Source organism: Sinohyriopsis cumingii, unplaced genomic scaffold, assembly GCF_028554795.1.
Source record: "Sinohyriopsis cumingii isolate HCF-2022 unplaced genomic scaffold, ASM2855479v2 utg000552l, whole genome shotgun sequence".
NCBI classification, from domain to species: Eukaryota; Metazoa; Mollusca; class Bivalvia; order Unionida; family Unionidae; genus Sinohyriopsis; species Sinohyriopsis cumingii.
The window spans coordinates 282,501-303,584 of record NW_028315908.1 but is presented as its reverse complement, the minus strand read 5'-3'; the positions used below and the strand labels follow the sequence as shown (position 1 = coordinate 303,584).

Here is a 21,084-nt window from a genome sequence, read left to right as displayed (position 1 = left end):
TTTTATGCATTACATATGATATTTGTGCCTGAATTAGCTTTGACAGTGCTATGGTTTAGCGGATTTGGTGATCCAGGATAAATATGTTTTGGGTGACACTGATGTCTGATATGAAATATTTTAAAAAAATAGGACTTCTTCATCTAGACAACAATAACAATTGAATTTAAGATCTGTTAAGAACGTTTGGAGACTCGTGAAAGTTTTCAAATATTCAAGGAAAATAACTTTAATGTGTCTAGCTATTTTATTTAATATTCATCAGTCTTGATTATTTCATGCAAGAGTTTTATATGCTTAAACATAAATTAATATTATGTTTCTGATATCTTGAAGTATAAAGGTGTGAAAGATCCTGCGACACACTTGCAGGGTTATTTAAATAATGTTAGGAGCATTAAAATGTTCATTCTAATATAATGCTGGCTATTATCCCTAAAATAATATCAAAGCCAAGATGCATTTTATAAACATTTAATTCAGTCGATATTTCAAAATGGTTGAACATTATAATCTTTTCTTTAACAACAAGAAGAGCCTGTTCGGTACCATACTCGGTTGAGTGCATAAGAAATGGTTCGGATTCAAATGTGCAATAAAGTATACACCGTGTTGGCCGTATAAGAAATGTATATGCGGTACTTCGTTTTTTCCAAAACTATGAAAGAGATTAAAAAAAGAAGAAAGTAAAAATATCACAATGGTCAGTTACAAAACCGATTGCTGAGCAGAAGTATACGTCAACTTCAAGCATCACAGTGTACATCAACTTAACTGTTGAATCTAAACTTTCGTAAAATTTCAAGTGTCCAAAAGTCATTAATTAGAACCAGGTTCGAATTTCAGAAGGATACTTTTCGTTTACTAACCATTTGAATGGGACACATACTCGCTAATAGTGATACAATTTTTTTTATTTTTTTATTTTTCATTTGTTAACTTTTTTTTGTCTTTTAACGACACTTTTAACACATTATTGGATATACCAAATCCACGATACATGCCCGGTTTTGCCTCCACTGGCTGTCTCGGTTTGTTCTTGGGAAACGGATTTAGCTCGAATTCTCCTCTGCATGATATGATCCAAAAATGCGCTGAAAGTGCCCTTAAAAGCAACAAAAGACCCCCCCCCCCAATAAACCCAGATCCCTCTCCAAAATAATATAATTACCCCACTCCATATAATAATATGTATTAAAACGCTAATTCATTGCCTTGTTTAATATGAGCTACATATTGTCGACAAACGCTGAGTAGACCCGTATTATCTGCTTTAATATTTACGTGCAAAGTTCATGAAATAATGAAATAATGAATCTACTTCTATTGGATAAAATACAAACGTTTAATCAATATCGATTATTGAGGTTCCACGTTTGCTGAAAAAAAATACCATATTTGTTACTGTACATAATTATAGTCAAACATAATGTCCTTATTATCAGAGAAGCACAAGTGTTGATGTCTACTACTACTATCTTAATCGATCGATCTATCGAATAAAAACACAAAGCTATGTTATTTATCACTTCATTTTGTAAGGGTTTTAAGATTAAATGCGTAATCATGCTATCGAAATGAAGAATAAGGTCGTATACTGGACAAGTTCTGAAGCTTCGTTTACACAATTAAGAATTGAGTGAGGCGTTGGATGTCGGTAATGTTTATGCACTCTGCACATTAGAATGGAGGTTTAGAATTGTTTTGCTATGCTTAGACTTCAGATGGACTTTCTTCCTGGAAACCAACACTCCTTTCATCGAATAGAATACAAGCTGATCCTTTGAAGACCGGTGTTAATGTCTCAAGCGATATATTTATGGTCTTTTAAACGTCGCATTACTTTGTCTCATGGCAAATACCTGGGAGTTGTAACACTACATGTATTTGGACACATGTACTTGTTTTATTTGATTTTATTGATCTAACTTGTAATGCTTCACATTAAGCCTAAACTTAGAATGGCTTGTTACTCTGATAAGGTGTAGACTACAAGCCAACTAAGAAACCCAGTCCCAGTATTTTGGAATCTTGTCAAGCAAGACACTCAAGAATACACTCAAAACATCAAATTCAGATATTATACGTGGATTAAACCAACGTAATCGAAATATAACAGGTTAATAGAGGAACAGAACTTGAGAAGATCCTGAAAGTTCTACTAGACGAAATTAATTTTGATCAAAGCTATAATACATCAAGTTTCTGATTTTTAGCTTGAGCTTAAGTTGTGCATAAAACATTTCAAGAATACGGGGCCAGGTTTTAGGTATGCAACACTTGCAATCAATCATCTTTTAGGAAGGTAGTATTCAATAGCAATCTCAACCCTTTCCAGCTCAAAGAACTACAAAATTCAATTTAATTTTGTTGTTGAGTGTCATCATATTATTCCGATACAAATCATTTTATTACGTTTGATACGTTCATCTAATCCCACAAAATTTTCAGTTTTAGTAAAAATATAAAGTAACAAAATTAATTTCAATGTTGAATCTGAAACTAACATAGATCACGGTTGAGCCATAATTGCAGGAGCTATTTCTCCTTCTAGTTCGGGGTCCGGAGTGGCCGTGTGGTCTAAAGCGCTCACCGTTCCAATCACTGCCATCTCACCTCTGTCTGCGTGGGTTCGAGTCCAAGGCTCGGCTATCGTGGGTACGTGGGAAAGCCTGCCAGTAGCTTCTCGTGGGTCGGTGGTTCTTCTCTGGGTTTTCCAGGGTTCTTCCTCCACCAGTTACCCTGGCCGCGATGTATAGCCAATCTTGTGTTGGAAATGGCGTTAAACCCTATAACAACAACAACAACAAAAACCTTCTAGTTCTGTCGATTAATTTGTGAAACGTCTTCCATTGTTCTACAGATAAAGTGTTTGAGATACAATTTATAAAACATTATAAATTATCTTGAACTTATGCTTTATAAATTAAATATACAAAAGATACTTAGGGTAAAGATAGTATTTCTTTCTTCATTATCTGTTAAGAGCACCTCTATAAGGGCAGAGATGATTTGCGGTGCACATATACTTCCAGCAAGAGATTATATATTTTCATGAACGAGGAAATAAAGGCTTGAAGACTAGACAGGTAGAGGAAAGTTTGGAAACAAGGAAGACGAAATAAATTCCAAGGACTCAACCCAGTTTTAAATTGATCTAAGGCTTAGGTCATGTGTGTGTGTGTGTGTGTGTGTGTGTGCAGTAGCATACTAACGGGGGTCGGGGAGACAAACGCAGCAGTTGCCCCGTGCGCCAGAGGTCTTGGGGCGCCTAAAGAGCTGACAATTCTTTTTTGTTTTCGAAAATGACCAAAATTGTGTTTGTAAATTTGTTACTCTTGAATCCTGACCTTTCATAAAATTGCGTAACACACCTGTATAAAAGGAATTCGTAAACTCATTCTGCTGTCAGCGTATGCTTCATGAACAAACTAATGTTCTAACCCCGCTGATCCTCTTTCGCGTCACACCGAATGAGAGATATCCAGACATCGATCAATACTATCGCCTTAAAATAGACGTAAATCTTCAAATCCGCCAGACGACATCTAGTCATTGCGCAGTTCGCTCGGAAAACTTATGGACCTTATGTTGCTTGTAGACCTGTCTATATTTTTGTAAACAAACAGTCCATAAATAAATTGATTTTGTTAAAATGTATGCTTTCTGTGCATGTTTAACAGTAATACGTTTGAGGTGAAATTAATGGGCCTAATGTGGAAGTGACAGACATGCAATTGTGCTTGGTTGTCTTGTGTGAATGATAGAATTTAGATTAATATTAAATTGCAGGAACGTTCTTGGCGTCTAGGGCTCCGCCCTGAATCCAGCTGGGGTTGCTCACAGCGCTCCCCCAAAGCCCCTAGCTGGTGGACTCAAGAACCTTCCCAGCGGATCCGGTCTTATGGGCGTCGTGTTCTGGTCTACTGGGCCATTGTCATCACCCTGGGCACCATTTACGCCACTGGTCCTTCTGCGCCATTTACTCTTATTACGCCAAATGTTTATGTGTGTGTATGTGTGTGTATATGTGTGTATGTGTGTGTATGTGTATGTATATGTGTGTGTGTGAGTGCTCTCACGAAATTAAAGAAAACTATTGTAAAAAGAACTTTCAATTCCAGGAACAAAGAAACAAACACCAATATTTTCGGTGAATGAGAGAACTCAGAAGCCTCTAGAAAGACTTCATAATCAAGCATATCAGTCGACAATATTAATTATTTTTTCAAGCACACAGTTTGTAATGAACGCAACAGAACTTAAAACAGTTTTTGGTTGACTTTTACGGTACATTTATTGATGATGGATGACTAGAGTTTAATTAAGGTCAGTTTTTAAACACATTAAAACATTATTTTTTGTAAGATTATGCCAGCAAAAAGTAATAAAAATACACAATGTCCTCTTAAATTTAGTGAACAGTTTATCGATAGATAGTATACGGGAAAGATGTAATACATTGGTCGGCAACCTATTTTATACAGCGTGCCACTTTTTCCGGATTACTTACATAATGAACGAGCGCGTACCACCAGTATGAGAGAAACACTATTAAAATTAGATTTTTGGCTGCCCTTCGCGTATGATGAAAAAATTCCATGACGTGCCACTTTGTGGAATGCGTGCCGTAAGTTGCCGACCCGTGATGTAATATTTGCATATCTCTTTGATAATGTTTAACACACGGTTTCCATGGCAACCCAGACGTGAACACAAAACATATGTCAGAAACTAAATTAAACCATTTTAGATATTATTTTACCCTATCAGACTAAACACGATTCGGCAAATTCGACACGCCGGTTGTTTTTAACACCGTTATTAAGGCATTTCAGGGCAAATAACTTCATAAAGACTTCAACTACTTCGAGTCAAATTCCATATGCCAACTATAATTTCTATGCAGTTTCCTTGTCAGTTTATGGCTCAGAAAGTACTTGTTTTCCTTGCAGCAGGTGTAACTTTTAAAGGGCTAACACGATCAAGTGACATGATGGGCGCCATGCAGCAAGTACTGGCCGTATAGAATGTCGAGTCAAAAAAAGCACCGACAATTTGTATATGACCATTTCAAAAGCCATTTAATCAGGAAAACACATTGAAAATACATGTATTGGGTTTTAATCAAATTTGGATATTTATTTTTCAATACAAATAATGAATTTTTGCTTCGTTTTTGAAGATATTTAGATGTTGAATATGTGAAACTGGCATGGTCATTTATAAAACTGAGCTGCAAGTAATTGCTGGTCCCTATATCCGACCACTGGATGAAACTTTGAATTGTTAGACGAACCTTTACTATTGTAACAACTATAGACGATCAATTCATCATGAAAACCTTTCGTGAAAAGGCTATGTTTGGGACAACCATTCACTAACTATGTTAAAACTTTAATGTAGGCTGTCAACTGTTACATTTTACAACAAACCGCCAACGTTAGATCATTGTTGTAAATAATACTTTTCGTGTGACAATAATTACCAATGTTGGACAATACTGTCCGCCATAGAACAACGCATCAATTTTGACTAACTGTTACAAAAGTACTGTTGGCGAGGCATTAATCAGCCTTTTGTTGTACAACATACTGTTGGCGTTACAACAATCCACAAAAACTGTGGGTGACCGCTCCCCGGCCGAGTCATACCAAATACTTATAAAAATGGTACGAACAGCTGCCCTCGCTTGGCGTTCAGCATTAAGAGGTTAGGGTTAGTAATGGTCGGCCTGGTGTCATGATAATGTGACTGGGTGGGACATCATGCTACATGTCTGCGGAATGATGCCCCAGTGTTAGACATCACTATAAACTGCCACACTGCAGATGTCGTAGCGACATGACTGAAAAATTGTTAAAGATACGTTAAAAATCATAATCACTCTTACACACACACGCACACGCACACACACACACACACAAACTGTGGGCAATACAATAATGATATACGTTGGGCGATTGTTATATAGAATAATCTTGGCCCAATAAATACCGTCAACTCTGGACCATTGTTGCAAAAAGATGATGCTTGCGTTAGAACAATGGATCGCAGTTGGGCAAATGTTAGCAGTTTGGCGCATAAAATTGGGCCAGTTTATACATGCTCTCTGGGGACTTACCCGACATTAATATGACAAGGAAGTTATAATCAACCGGAAAACTTCAGATTGACGACTTGTGTTCGCAGCTATGCACAAATGTAATTCCATCAAGGTAAATATAGCCTTTTATACACAACACAGAATGTAATAAGGAATATAGTATTACTTCTTCATCCGTCCATATGGTTAAGTTTATCATTTAGATCTGTTTACAGGCGTAGTGTTGGAACAGTAAATATTCCATAAAGCCATTTCTAATTATAGTCATTTCTCTACAGCATGAAGCAACACAAATTATATATAATGTAGTATTTTGTTGATTTAACAGAATTTAGTTCAAAACGTTATGGAAAATTGTCCCCAACAACCATTTTTGGAAAATACTTAGCGAAATCGCTCCTGACTTATCCAGACAGGTGAACAAGCCTGTGTTAGGGACAAGAGAGACTAATTGGGACCTCCTGTGCACGCGTAAGAAATATATTGCAATTTAGAGCAACATTCTAGTTATTACTAGAAATGTTTTCGTTAATACAATAATTTTTATCTTTATATGACGCGCATGATTCATTTTGTTTTTCGTTATTTCTTTGAAACTTGATCATTCATATGACTTCTTTACTCATGGTCAGGAGAAGCCTTACATTCTGCCTTTTGTTGGCCATATCATACCGAGTTTCTCACCCCAGTACTACACGCACACCATATTAGTCTCTCTCTCTCTCTCTCTCTCTCTCTCTCTGTGCGTGCTAAACAATTGCAACATACAAACGGAAACAGTTGCAAGACAAGTAGATGCAATGTTGTTCCTTTGTTTCTAATCATACACATCAGAATCGAGTCGTGGATTCAAACTGGAACTTCAAAATTTCATGCTGAAGCATCAGCCTTAAAAAAACGTAACATTTCATTTTGTATAAAATATATGACGCGGTTAAGAGAAACACTAAGCGTTGTTAGAGAAATAGTGGGGCCGGTAGAGGCATGCAGAGTGCGCTTGTGTTCTGATTGAGTACCGTATAACAACTTCCCATGCTGTCATTTATGGTATTCATCATTATATTAAAATAGCACTTTGTGAGCTATTGTTAAGGGGTAAACGACGTGACTATAAGTTCTCAACATTTTTAAGAAAGAAGATAGAAAAAGATTCCTTGGACGATGTTGTTCTAATTTTGAAAGTCATTCTATATACCAATATACCCACCGAAATCTTTATCAACGTCCATTTTAAGACGCCCTGCTCGATAAAGTCGGCGGAGCAGTATAGCAATCAGTTTGTCCGTCCATTCGGCTGCCCGCCTTTTAACTATGTGGTTTCTGCAGTGTGAATTGTTGAATTGTTGCGTTTGCCTCCACCTTCTCCCGGATTTTACCTCTAAACATGTTTCGGACTAGATCCGTAAAACTTAATTGCTGACCATTACATCTTTGCCACCCTACTCCCGGAAGAATTTGTGTGGGCGCCAGTCATGAACGGCGTTTTGGGGTGGCAAGTGGGGCGACCGCCACAGCCCACGCTCTTGAGGGGTCCCCGCGCTTCAGGCCTAAGGTCGTCCTTATGAGTTTGTCAAGTTCTATTCTCCGGTAAATTGGAAACGCTGATAGAGACCGCACGTAATGCACGCAAAGTTGCGAAGTCAACTTAGTCAGTTTCGTAGCCAATCGAGATACCGATGCTCTGGCCCCGCGCGGTCATGGTCGGCCCTAGGCCCCGCGTACTCCTAACGTCGCCGTGTATCACCCCTTGGCACTACCACCCTAATTGTATTATTATATTGAGGTTATTTAACGTACATGATTTAATGTATGAGTACATATTATTGCCAAATCGAAAACAAACGATGACATATGAATATTTATAGGTTACTGCATTTGTATGGGAAAATATGAACGAGTTTTTTGGATGGAATTCTGCACGACCTCGGTAGTGCAGTATATCCATCCGACAAAACGAGTTCATATTTTCCCATACAAATGCAGTAATCTTTTTATTATATGCTCATTTTCTTCTTCTACCTAAGGCTTAATTATATAAACAAAATACACTACAAGAAAGAACGTAAATGAATGTATGCCGTATTCCAAACTAAATACACAAGCGCAGATTTATCATTACACAACAACATCATTATTAATGCGCACATAATTCCGCCCAGATAAATTTGAACTTAGACGCGCGCTCGACATAACTTTCGAAAGAAAATGGCGTGTCTAGTTAAAATTGAAATTTACAGCCATATTGTGAATGAATGCGCATTGCAACAATTTTACCATTTGATCTGGAATGAATAGATTTTGGTATTTTGTTTCGATTCGACGAAAGTTTATGATTTGGACTGGATTCATTTGTGAAAAATGTACATGAAATACATCGGATTGAAGCGGCGCGGGAGTAGCGTGTTTACATCTGCAAGTGTGTTTGTTCTGTCATTGACTATTTGAAATTGTTATGTGGGAAATATATGAAGTATTTCAATTGCAATTATCAAAAAGACGCTATTGAATTTAATGTTTATTTTATTTTTGAGTACAGTAAGGAAGATGTAATTGCACTTGGAATATAGTCGAAATTACAGTACAATTTCGAGATGTGTAATCAAGCTTGAGAACTCATGACATGGCTCATGTAATTCGGATTTGCAGAACTAAGAAAGTACATTTTGAGGAAATTCTGGATGTAAAACTGTAAGTATAATTTTTTGCAATTCGTATTACCAGCTAAAGGAGACAGTTTATGCCTTTATTGCTTGCATGTTATTTGTAGTTACCAAGCAATGTTATGAAATCTGGTGTCTATCGCAAAATCTGAAACAATGTATCAAAAAGTTAACGTGAAATGTAGCAAAACTGTTGGTATGTTGCAGTCCACGAAACATCTGCTTTAGTTCATTCAGAAACAAAATTAATGAACCAAAACGTATTGCGTCTACTATACGAATCTACATGATTTGTTTACAAATTAGTTCCTAATACACTATTGGGCAAAACGGATTTAAGAACATTTACAGTTTCAACTTTATCTTCGATGGATTCTTCGTCGTGTAAGAAAACCATTTGCCTTCATGTCAACGAGTAAACACAGCAAGTCAGTTTGATCAGGCACGTTTGTTTATTCGATTATTTAAGTTCATCAAAGAAAGTTAGGCTCATTGTTATTAGTAGGAATAAACTGTGACTTAATCAATTTCATAAATACAAAGCCCGATCTAAGTTGACAAAATGTGAATCCTTCTGGAGAATACAAGCGAAAGTGAAAAGAAAAATGAAACTCTAGCTGATACTGCCAGTGATTATGTCGTCGTCATCGTCGTTCATAATGATGTTCTCTTGGTACCGCAAACCGCATAGGCAGAATAACATTCTGATGTGGAAAAAATAAATCTAAGTATTTATACGCAGATCACAGTCAAGTCGGGAGCACTCAATAAAATCGCTTTCAAAGCTAAAATGAAATGAATGTTTGTGTGAAAGGTCTAAAAGATACTCGCCAAGCTCTGTTTGATATGGCAAAGAGAAAAGATAAGACATGGTTGCCCCGAGGGTCGATTAGTAGAACACATGCCTCAAACACATAGTGCCCTTGCATCAGAAGATATACATACCGTACACCATTTCACCGAAGGGAAGAATAATTACAGTGACAAAAATGATATCGCCACACAAAGAAATGAGATTCGGAGATTGATATTAGAAATAAGAGAGAAAGCCCCCAAAGTTCAAGCAGTCAATGCTAAGATATAGCACCATAAACCAAATGAGGAAAAACGTTTGGTGATAACAGGGGAATGTATATTTAGATATCACACATGGCAACCCAGAACGACGAGATAACATATATTATTAGAAATGTACAACATCATCTGCACGTGATCTTGAGAAGGATATACCATGTTAAGGGAATATATATATACATACATATGCCGTCTAGTGACTAAAGGTTTGCCCTCTAGTGACTAAAAGAAGATATTTGCACATATATATCAGCAATTTTCTAATTCTCTTGACTTAATTACGAAAGTAAGGTCACAAAAATTCCTCTGTCCCCGAGCTAAAGGAAAGTACAACACTTTAACGATGAGTGATATCATGTCTCGCTATGTTGACATTTTAAGGGGTGAGATGGAAAACAGTTGGTATTCAGAAACCAAATTTACTAAGTAGATTACCAAACTTATATTTTTTCAGTTTGCATAAGGCAAGTTACAGCCGCGGACTCTTCACATGACCGGCAAATGAATGAATATGGCGTCATTGGGGCCAAAAATAGTTGGTGATCGTTATAAGAACTGGATAAAAGTTGCTCTTGCCCTATACTATATGAAAGAAGGCCTTCAAAACTTTATTCAAAATGAAATTAATGCCATGCACAAGGCCCTAGTGGGGAATATCCACAAAGAATAACTACGGTCACTGCCTCGCTGTAACAGCTGCAGTTACAACAACATCATGTGGAATAAAAGGAAGGGAATGTGGGAATATCGAAGACCGTGTCCATCTGGAATTTGCAGTGAATGGATGAAACTGTTGCTTTCCCTTCACAGTAATCCTACTTCGGGAAACATCTGTTGGAACAATTGCGATGTCACAAATTGGCCACATTGTCCGTGGGAATGTGCCAAGGTGTTTATGCCCCGGGGACAGGGATCCTCAAATACAGATCCAAAGATGAGCGATATCCATGCCCTTATGAACGTGATGCGCAACTGTACATATTTTCGTTATATACATCGAAATTATCCACGAAAAATGTCCATGCATGGTCTTTTTCTGGCAGGTGAGGTTAGTATGTCTTAAAGATTTTGTTAAAAAGACTAGTGTACTAAACAAACAGGCATCGAATTTGTGTAATACTGTTCGTGACGTGAGTTTTTTTATGCCGTCACTGTGGTAGGTGTGGGTGTGGGGTGGGGTGCTTCCAAAATTTTATTTAAATTATTATAGAAGTCCCACCCAGGCTTTTGGTTAGAAGGTAAATTAGTGAAGGATAGATGTAAAGCTCCGAACACCCAGTAAGCAATGCCGACGGTTAAATAATTCAATATACAAAAATGTTAAATTTAACGAATAACAATTTAGTAACAATTCAATAGTCAACTGATTAAATTTCCGAAGTACTCTCCGGAGTTAAAGGATTTATTTTGTATGCATCCGTCAACCCATAGCCAATTACTTCTATATAATATTGATATGCCTACTTTGTTAGTGATAGTCTTGTTTATATTATACTGGTCATCTCCATATAGATATGTGTCCTTCATATAGAGGTTAAATATGTTAATGAGCTTTTTGCGGTGCTGCAGAGGATAGGACACTGACAGAGAATGTCATGCAAAATTCGATCGAGACAATTATACAATTATTCAGCTATTAAAAGATCCAGTCCACCTCACATCCCTGGAGGAATGTCAAACTACCCTAGAAACTATATGCAAGATTTGTTGACTTAAAGTACAAAATACAACATTCACAATTATATCAGATAAAGAATTTCGATTTAGGCACTACTTCATGGATATTCTTGTTTGAGTCACTTGCCTTTGTTTCCCACACACACACACACACACACACACACACACACACATATATAGATATATATATATATATATATATATATATATATATATATATATATATATATATATATATATATATATGTATATGTATATATATAACATCGTAACCCTGTAGAAGAACAAGGGCGACAGAAGCTACTGAAACAACTACAGGGGCATATACCTTATCATGAACGGACTGCAAACGCTTGCTGACAGAGTGTATCCAGATTCGCAGTGAGGTTTCCGCGCAGAGAAGGAGAAAAACGACATGATCTCCGTCAGGCAACTGTGCATGAGTAATGCAGAGAACAACACAGACCCCTCTTCCTGGCCTTTATAGATTTCACCAAGGCGTTCGATCTCGTCAGCAGAGACGTACTCTTCACAATCATCGTGAAAATTAGATGCCTTCCAAGGCTGCTAAGCTGCTAAGCATGATCCAGTCCTTTCACGATGGCTTGAATGGCACAGTGAAGTACGATGGTTCAACATTCGACCCCTGTGACATCCGCAGTGGAGTGAAACAGGGCTGCGTCCTTTCTCCCACACTCTTCGGCATCATCGGCGAAGTCCTGCTTAAGCACGTCTTTGGGACGTCCACAGAACGGATCTACCTGCGCAGAGGGGAGACTGTTCAACCTGACACGACTGAAGGCAAAGAGCAAAGTGCGTGAAGCAACCATCAGGGACATGCTCTTCGCAGACGATGCTGCTCTAGCCACTCATACAGAAGCTGAGCTAAAGCGCCTGATGGACCGCTTTGCTAAAGCAGGCGATGAATTTGGGTTGACCATCAGTCTAAAGAAAACAAACGTGATGATTCAGGACCCGGACACCCCAAGCATCGTCATCAACAACTACGAACTTGTGGTGGTCAGTCAGTTTACGTACCTCGGCTCTACCATCACCAACAACCTCTCGCTTGATGCTGAGCCCAACAAGCGGATCGGAAAGACATCAACAACTCTCTCCAGGTTGTCGCAGAGAGTGTGGGACAACAGCATTCTGACCCTGAAAACTAAGATCTCCGTGTACCGTGCCTGTGTGATAAGCACTCTCCTGTACGCCAGTGAAACCTGGACTCTTGTATGCCTCACAAGAGAAAATACTGAGCGCCTTTCACATGCGATGCCTCCGATGCATACTCGGATCACCTGGAGAGATAGAGTAACAAATAACGAGATGCTTGAACGTGCCAAGATTCCCAACATGGTCACACTCCTCCTAAAACCAATCATTTTAATATAAGAAATAAAATATAAAAAAATGTTTACATCTTAAATGAGTAGTCACACCATGACCTCGACAACAACCAATCATTTTAAAACAGAAAAGAACTTATTTACGTGGTTGCTACTAGTTTTGAATCAAGGTTAGGATCTAGATCAACACGTTGTGTTTACTAAAACGAACAGTGAAGGTCAAACTATTTTCCGGAAAAAGTATCATCTCTAGTGAATAAATTTACATTACAATAGCATGTAATGCAAAATAAAACAATAAAACAGACAAATAAACAATTAAGGTGAAATAATTATATATTAAATCAGATATAATTAAATCAAATATACATAACAATATTCACTCAAATTATGGGGTGGATCGGTCCTTATGTTCCACAACTGTCCCTGAATTCGATTATTGTGTAAATGTTATTAACCATCTTGACAGATGACGAGAAATAGTCCAAACCGTCATGTTTTATCGATTCTGCAAATGAATAAAAAGTAAGGGGTATTGACAACGTTCAGCACTTTTGGACTTGCTCAGCTTGTTTAATTGGTCAGCGAAACGCTGACATTAGCAGACTGTTCAAATCCTAGATTAGGCTGGGACTAGATGTTAAACAGTGATATGGTTTAACAAAGAATAAAACCCCCAAAACGTTAACAAAATTGTCGAAACAGCCGAGAAAATGTAATCTTCTCCAGCATAAAATCACTTTGACAGCATTTGTTTTAATTGCAGAATTGAATATGATTGATATGCATACATTCATTTCGAAAATGAGCTTATGCATATAACAGAGTGAACAGAATATATATATATATATATATATATATATATATATATATATATATATATATATATATATATATATATATATATATATATATATGGGGGAGTGTTTTGTGTGTGTGTGCGTGTACTCTAATTTCATTTATCTTAGTATCAGCAGCGTAATGAATCTGTTCAATGAAGAGTTCTATTTTTTTGGCTACATACTTATCGTACAAAATGCAATTGTTCTAACGTGGTAATATTTGTGACAATTCGTGAAATTATTAACAGGTGGAAATTTTGTCTCCATATTAAAGCCGAAAACGTTGACATACATCTAATCATATAAAATCTCGCGTTTAATTCTTATCACCTAATAGGATTGTTTGGCACACAGCTACAGTCATAATCCCTTATCCATGCCACAGTCACAGCTACAGTCACACAGTCACAGCTACAGTCACAATCCCTTATCCATACCACTATCACAGCTACATTCACAATTCCTTATCCATGCCACAGTCACAGCTACAGTCACACAGTCACAGCTACAGTCACAGTCCCTTATCCATGCCACAATCACAGCTACAGTCACAATCCCTTTTCTAAGCCAATTTTTCCCCAACTTGCGGTTTCATATTTTGTGTCCAAGTTTTGAAATTATAAAGATATTATTTGAATGTTTACCCAGAAATGTATTACCTCCAGGCAACATGTCACATACCAAACGCATTCTTCTAGATTAATAGTCACAGACACAAATGAAGATTAAGTGCCACAGTAAGAAGTTTTCGTGTCTATCATAATTACGCACATTACCGTAAAACCCCTAAGATGCCCATGCTCAAACGCACATAATACAAACAAATTTATCAGCTAGTAGAACGTCATACTCGTAATCCAAAGACCGGCTGTTTCCGATATCAAAAGTCGGCTGCTTACGATATATCCTTGGCATGGACACTTGGCTAACACAATGTGAAAAAAGTGCTACTACACTAACCAATCAATAAAAATAAAGAACAGAGATTCACTCGACAACCTGCGTATGTATACAATAAACAGTTTAATAGAATTATATCTTCCTCGTCTTACTTTGCATTACAAAGTAAGCTTCATAGATACGAGCAGGACCCTGACGTATCTACAAAGCCTAAACTACATCTTATAAAAAATAATGCAGAACATGTAACAAGAACCATGTGTGGGGGACAGAGACTGAGTGCCTTCCATGCCGTGTAAAATGAACGCTATAGAACCGAAACTTTTCCTTAGACAATTAGATGGTTAACATTATGACCCAAAACCCCTTAAAATGCGGGGGGTTCTGAATGTCTGGAGATCATCTGAAAGCCCAGTCAGCATGGTCCGGACATTCCAGGTATATAGCTTGAGGATTGGAGGTTTCCTTGTTGGTTTTGTTTTGTTATTTCTTGGTGCAGTAGTTGCAGTCTGCTTGTCAGGTACTCACGTACCTTAAGCCTTACGCACTCAGCAAGGCAGGGGAACTGTGGCGAGACGGCACCTTATTGGCTGGTGGCTGCCCAGTTTGAGGCGGGTGGTAGCTGTCCAGTGAAAGATTGTTGTTGTTGTTGTTGGGTTTAACGCCATTTTTCAACACAAGATAGGATATACATGGCGGCCAGTATAACTGGTGGAGGAAGAACCCAGGAAATCTCCGGGAAGAACCACCGACCCACGAGAAGCTACTGGCAGGCTTTCTCACATACCCACGTTAGCCGAGCCTGAGACTCGAACCCACGCAGACAGAGGTGAGATGGCAGTGATCCGGAACGGTGAACGCTTTAGACCACTCGGCCACTCGGGGAACCTCCAGTGAAAGGTACTATACACCAGAGCTTCACCTTTAAATATCTTAAGTGGACTACCAGAATTTTATCCGATCCAAATTTGTAAACAATATAGTATACCTCAAGATTTTGAAATAAAATATTAAATCCAACATTAAAAATCCATTACCAATTGTTATTCCTATCAAAACACGTCCCATATGCAATCCTGCACCCATGTTTAGTACTGTCCAGTTACTTCACATAAGCAGTTCAGCAAGAATTGTTTGATTACTGTCCAAACAACCCAGCACCATGCAAAAGAAAATGCTAGGTAGAATTGATAATACTCTTGCACACAAAAACATACAAACATGCTGTCAAACGCACGGAAGGATATGAAGTGTTTATATGAAATGCCAGTAGCTGGTAAAGAAAAGTAACATTTCCATTGGTCAGAATGTTACCACGTGATCAAAATGAACTGCGTTTATTTCTGTATGAACTCTAAGGAGAACTACTTTTCTAAGAATACGCACTTATATAAATAGAGTCACGTGTACGACATAAGATAAACACTGTCAGTGAAGGCAGACACGAAGTAAGAATTAAAGGAAAAGAACATTCTAACAATTTAAAAACCCCAAACATAATTGAATACATTTGGCTTCCATTGGTTGAAGGACTGGTATTATGATGACCTTATTACGATCAAGCAGGACAATCACAAATACAATAAATAGCTACGTAACATAAAACCCCAAACATGTATTACTACACTCAATTAAGATTTCTGTTTTTTAATGATGCAAACAAAATAACATAATAAATAATTGAAATTTCAATGATATGAGTTTAACGTTGTTTTTTTCTGAGTTTATCGTGGTATAAACTGTCCGTTGCCGACTCACACAGCTTACATAACGCCCTTCGGGCGTCATTTGTTGTGTGAGTCGGCAACTGACAGTTTATACCTCGATAAACTCAGACAAAACAACGTTAAACTCTTAATTATACCCTAACATATAAACACACACTATCAAAAGCGAAAGAGTGAAAGGCAAATTTCAGTTTTAGCTCCTCAACAACAAACACAAATTTGACTTTGACAGTTAAGATTGATATCTTTCTTTTCTAGAGGCTTGGATGATTCTGAAAAGGGTTGTTGCAGTTTTTAAACAAAGTTACCACATGCCACACCTTTTCATTGGGTCCATAGCTTTGGAACCTTGCCTCTCCATATAGATTATTTTTTCCATATATGGCTGTGTTCGTAATCTTGGTGACAGTGGACGTGTGACATCACATTCAGTATATACGAGCATCAGTGGTCTGCAGGTTTACTATTTCGATTACGAACCATTATTTATGACGTGCACATATTTCAAATTAATCTTAGTAAATTGTAGTAATAATCTTTTCATTCGTGACTTTTATTTGTGATAAAAATATGTTCGGTGTAGTAATTTGTAATTTCACTTTTAACGTTCGCGTAATTAATGGGATTTAAAATTGCAAACTGATCCAGCAACTGCAATTTATTAACTGTTATCCACAGATGATTATTTAAGTAAAATGCTATCAGAATTAATTATAAAATCTTCTGGAAATAAAGAAAATATGCTGAAGTGTTTAGCGCTTATAGCAAGCCACTTGTACCTTTGACTCGTTATATTTCTTTTCGCTTCTGCGGAGAAGCATCTGGTGTATTATAATTGGAGGGACTATGGGATTCGGTGGAACTGAAAGATTATGTGGGACTGTGGGATTAGATGGTTCGATTCAATTAATAAGTAATTGGATGAAATGGTGAATTTCATTCATTCAGTCATTTAGTCCGTTATTAATTCATTCACTAATTAATGGATAGATGAAAAAGACTTTCGTTGGGAACAAATCAATAACAAAGTAAAAAGACATTTGTTTTCCAGCGTTGCTCAAATACCCTGTTTTGGGGGTACTCAGTCAAACATATTTTTCTTTACGAAATATATGCCTTCAGAAATAATATTTTCTAATACAAAATTATTATATTATGTAATAAATGGTATGTGCTAGGTTATTCGTATAAGACAGTCATTATGACTGACTTTACGTTTGCTACAGATAATAATACACTTCCATATATTAAGTAGAACAATTATTTCTAATCGAAGGTCACATTATTGGATTCTTATCCTTATATTACCAATATTAAGCATTTGTTTGCTTACTAGGTTATTTGCTAACATTATGATAATTTAGTGCCATTTTATATTAAGTATCATTCTATTTAAAGATGTTTCGGATGGTGCTAAAGTTATAATATGGAAAGCATAACATTATTTTGATATGCCTCACTATAGGCTACAGGTCATATTAATTGTCTTTTGTACATTATAAAAATCAGTAGTTAAGTTCAATTTCGAAACTAAACAAATGGAAAGTTGACGAGCATTCCAACATAGCTGCTATAATCAGATAGCTAGTGAGCTCTTCTGCATAAATTAATGGAGAGTTAAAGAGCATAACAACGTATTTGCCATTAAATCAGTAGAACGTTCAAGAGCATATATTTGCATTTACCATTAAATTATATTAGTGGATAATTTAAGAATATGCCAACATATCTACAATTAAATAAGAGATTAGTTAAACAGCGTGCAAACATATATCCCAATAAATATGGGGATTCTTAAAGAACATACCAAACATAATTATGTTGCATCATATATAGGACCATTACATTTTTGTCATTCAATATGTTCATGTATTTGTTTCAAGCAACCTTTGTACTTGATATTAGCAAGACTTTTAAAATCTCTGTGTCAAACAAGGGTGGATCCAGGCAGGGAGCGACCCACCACCACCACCGGAAAGGAAATGAGTGCGAAATAACCGAAAGGTTTCCTTGCGCAAGCCTTTGTTACAGGTACATGGTTACAATTATGTCCTGGAAATGTTTCAAATTCAGCCGCTTCAGCGGGCTCTGCGCCATGACCGTCCATATAGCGTTCCCTCCCATCGACCCTCGCATACTTGTTAACCCACCCACCCTCAAAAGTTATTTCTTCCTCTTCAAATATATATCTCGATCCGTATATATCTATATACCTATCTATCTTTAATTGTTTGTCTCTGTACCTACTGGTTTATTTATCAATTGATCAAATTGTATCTTTATGTTTAAGGATAAATTACAGTGATTACGATCATAAAGAACGAATTCCCAAAAATGGATGAGAATGTTTCTTCTCCTTTATAGTTTATGTTTTACTAGTTTACTTTTTAAGTATCACAACACCTAAATAGCTGTCACATTTATTAGTTCGACCGTTTACAAAAATGTACAGATTTAATTCACACTGTTATTTAAATTGTATTTTGTGTAATATAAGTATCTTCCTTTATCACCTTTAAAAACGACAAATTGTAGAGCTATTGTATGTACATCTATTTCGCTCTTTTGTAAAGTTTTCAGAATTTGATTCTAGGCCTGCCTTGAAGCTAAAGACATGTACAAATAGTAAGGCAATGATTGAATTTTATTGCCAGATATGTCAGACTGGAGGTTGTGAAATAAATACATAAATTATGAGTACATATACCACTATTTTATTGTAGGAAATCCATACTTTAAAACATATAACTTTACAACAATTAACGTTTCACTCGTAATAAGCAAGTTGTGAACTAACATTTGGCACGGATAATAAGATGGATACTGTGCCATTTGAATGGAATAAACATAGTTCGTTTATTTCACAAATATGCATGTTGTCTCAGAAGAATACAAGTCGAGAATCCGTCAATCCAATATCCAGATTTAATATTTTTTGGGACCTAAAAAGAGAAAACAAATGCATATATTAGAAGCTAAATGTATATTTTTATCAAATGATCCACATACATCTAATCTTGCAATAGTTGTACCTTGGTATGCATAGATACGATAAGCAGACGATGTACTTGATACCAAACGTTTATACTTTCTCACAAGATTAGAGATTCATTTCAGAGACAAAATATCAGACACAGGAAGAGTTTCACATTGGAGACGTTTAATACAAGAGTATTTTATGAAGATGCAAGACGGAATAGTAAACTTAAACACGCGTTTTTAAATGTAAATCATAAACCAAAATAACATTTAGAAACTAATTTGACCGCGTGTCAGCCGTATCATTAAGTATTAGTGATACGATTCGCAATCCGAAGTTCATTCATAGTGTTTTGTAGCTGATCAGCATATAAATATTTATCCAAATAAAATACTATATTACGTACGGTAGTATATCCCCGATGAACCTCCGCCGATTCCTTTGCCAACTAATCCTCCTACTCCTCCTCCACCAATTCCTCCAGAATATGAATGGTATCCTCCTCCAATTCCACCTAAACCTCCTGTAATCGAGCCGCCAGCGCCACGTCCATAATATTTACCGCTGCCGCCAGAATATCCACTGCCGCTAGAATATCCACCACCTAATCCCGATCCGCCGCCTATTCCGAAGCCAAATCCATCGCCTAGTCCTATTCCGCCGCCAGAATATCCACCGCCGCCTAATCCAACTCCTAATCCTAATCCGCCGCCTTGTCCTATTCCGCCGCCATAATAATTAATACTGCCGCCGCCTCCATAATGTTTACCGTGTTTACCAGAATAGCCCCCTCCACCTAATCCGCTACCTAATCCTAATCCGCCGCCTGATCCTAATCCGCCTCCATAATAACTACTAATGCCACCACCTCCATAATATTTACCGCTACTGCCAGAATAGCCGCCTCCGCCTAATCCGCCGTCTGATCCTAGTCCACCTCCAAATCCACCTCCCAATCCGTAACCGCCATAATAAGCACTACCGCCTCCGCCGCCTCCATACTGGCTGCTTGAATATCCACCATATCCACCGCCACCTAAACCGCCTAACCCTACACCCAATCCGCCGCCTACATAATAACCACCACCGCCGCCGCCGCCTCCATAATGGCCTTTGGAATATCCATCGCTATATCCACCGCCACCTATACCCCCTAATCCCGATCCGCTGAAAAGATAACCGCCGCCACCACCACCACCACGGTGGTGTCCATGAGAATAGCCAGGTTGCTTTTTTATTATGGCTGAAGCTAGGGCTACACAGGTAGCGAGAATGAAACCAGTGACATTCATATTGGTTGCTTTGATCTAGATTGAAAGGAATAGCATATTACGAAATTCAGAGTCTATTAAGTTCCTTTGACTTTCACTATTGATGCATATTTATGTTCCCGATCAAATGTATGTAAAATTCGTAGTATTTTGTTAACTGAGAAAATAACAACAGGTATCAAAAGAAGCCAGATTATTTCACAAACATGCACACTACTGAAAGAACAAACCTTTATATTAATAAAATGTATGCAGATATACAAAGTTATAGACAATGCTGCCATTTTTAACAGACGATTTATTTGGGCTGGCTACTCTACTACCAACTCTATATAAACATTTCAACTGGTCTAGGTTAGGTGAGAGAAACTGTAAGCGTGTCTTCAAATGTTGTGTATACTTTTGGAGTCCAAAAGAACAGTAGGGCTGAAAGTAATTATTATCTCTAGATTAAATTCGTATTTCATGGAAATGTTCTCCTTACATAACGTTTAACAC

General features: G+C 37.3%; 2 protein-coding genes across 3 annotated transcripts in view; one reads left to right on the top strand and one right to left on the bottom strand.

The window, feature by feature from the left end:
- LOC149773802 (arsenite methyltransferase-like) overlaps positions 1 to 21,084 on the top strand; it is a 248,677-nt gene that overhangs the window by 126,024 nt on the left and 101,569 nt on the right. The window lies entirely within an intron of this gene.
- The window catches only part of LOC149773806 (uncharacterized), a 2,484-nt gene continuing 433 nt past the window's right edge, over positions 19,034 to 21,084 (bottom strand). Inside the window, exons 2-3 of the mRNA XM_089945970.1 lie at positions 19,722 to 20,622; positions 19,034 to 19,277 (exon numbers count right to left, since the gene is read on the bottom strand). Coding sequence (XP_089802096.1) covers positions 19,261 to 19,277; positions 19,722 to 20,607 — 903 coding nt within the window. The 5' untranslated portion in view covers positions 20,608 to 20,622 and the 3' untranslated portion in view covers positions 19,034 to 19,260. The remainder of the gene's footprint in view (positions 19,278 to 19,721; positions 20,623 to 21,084) is intronic.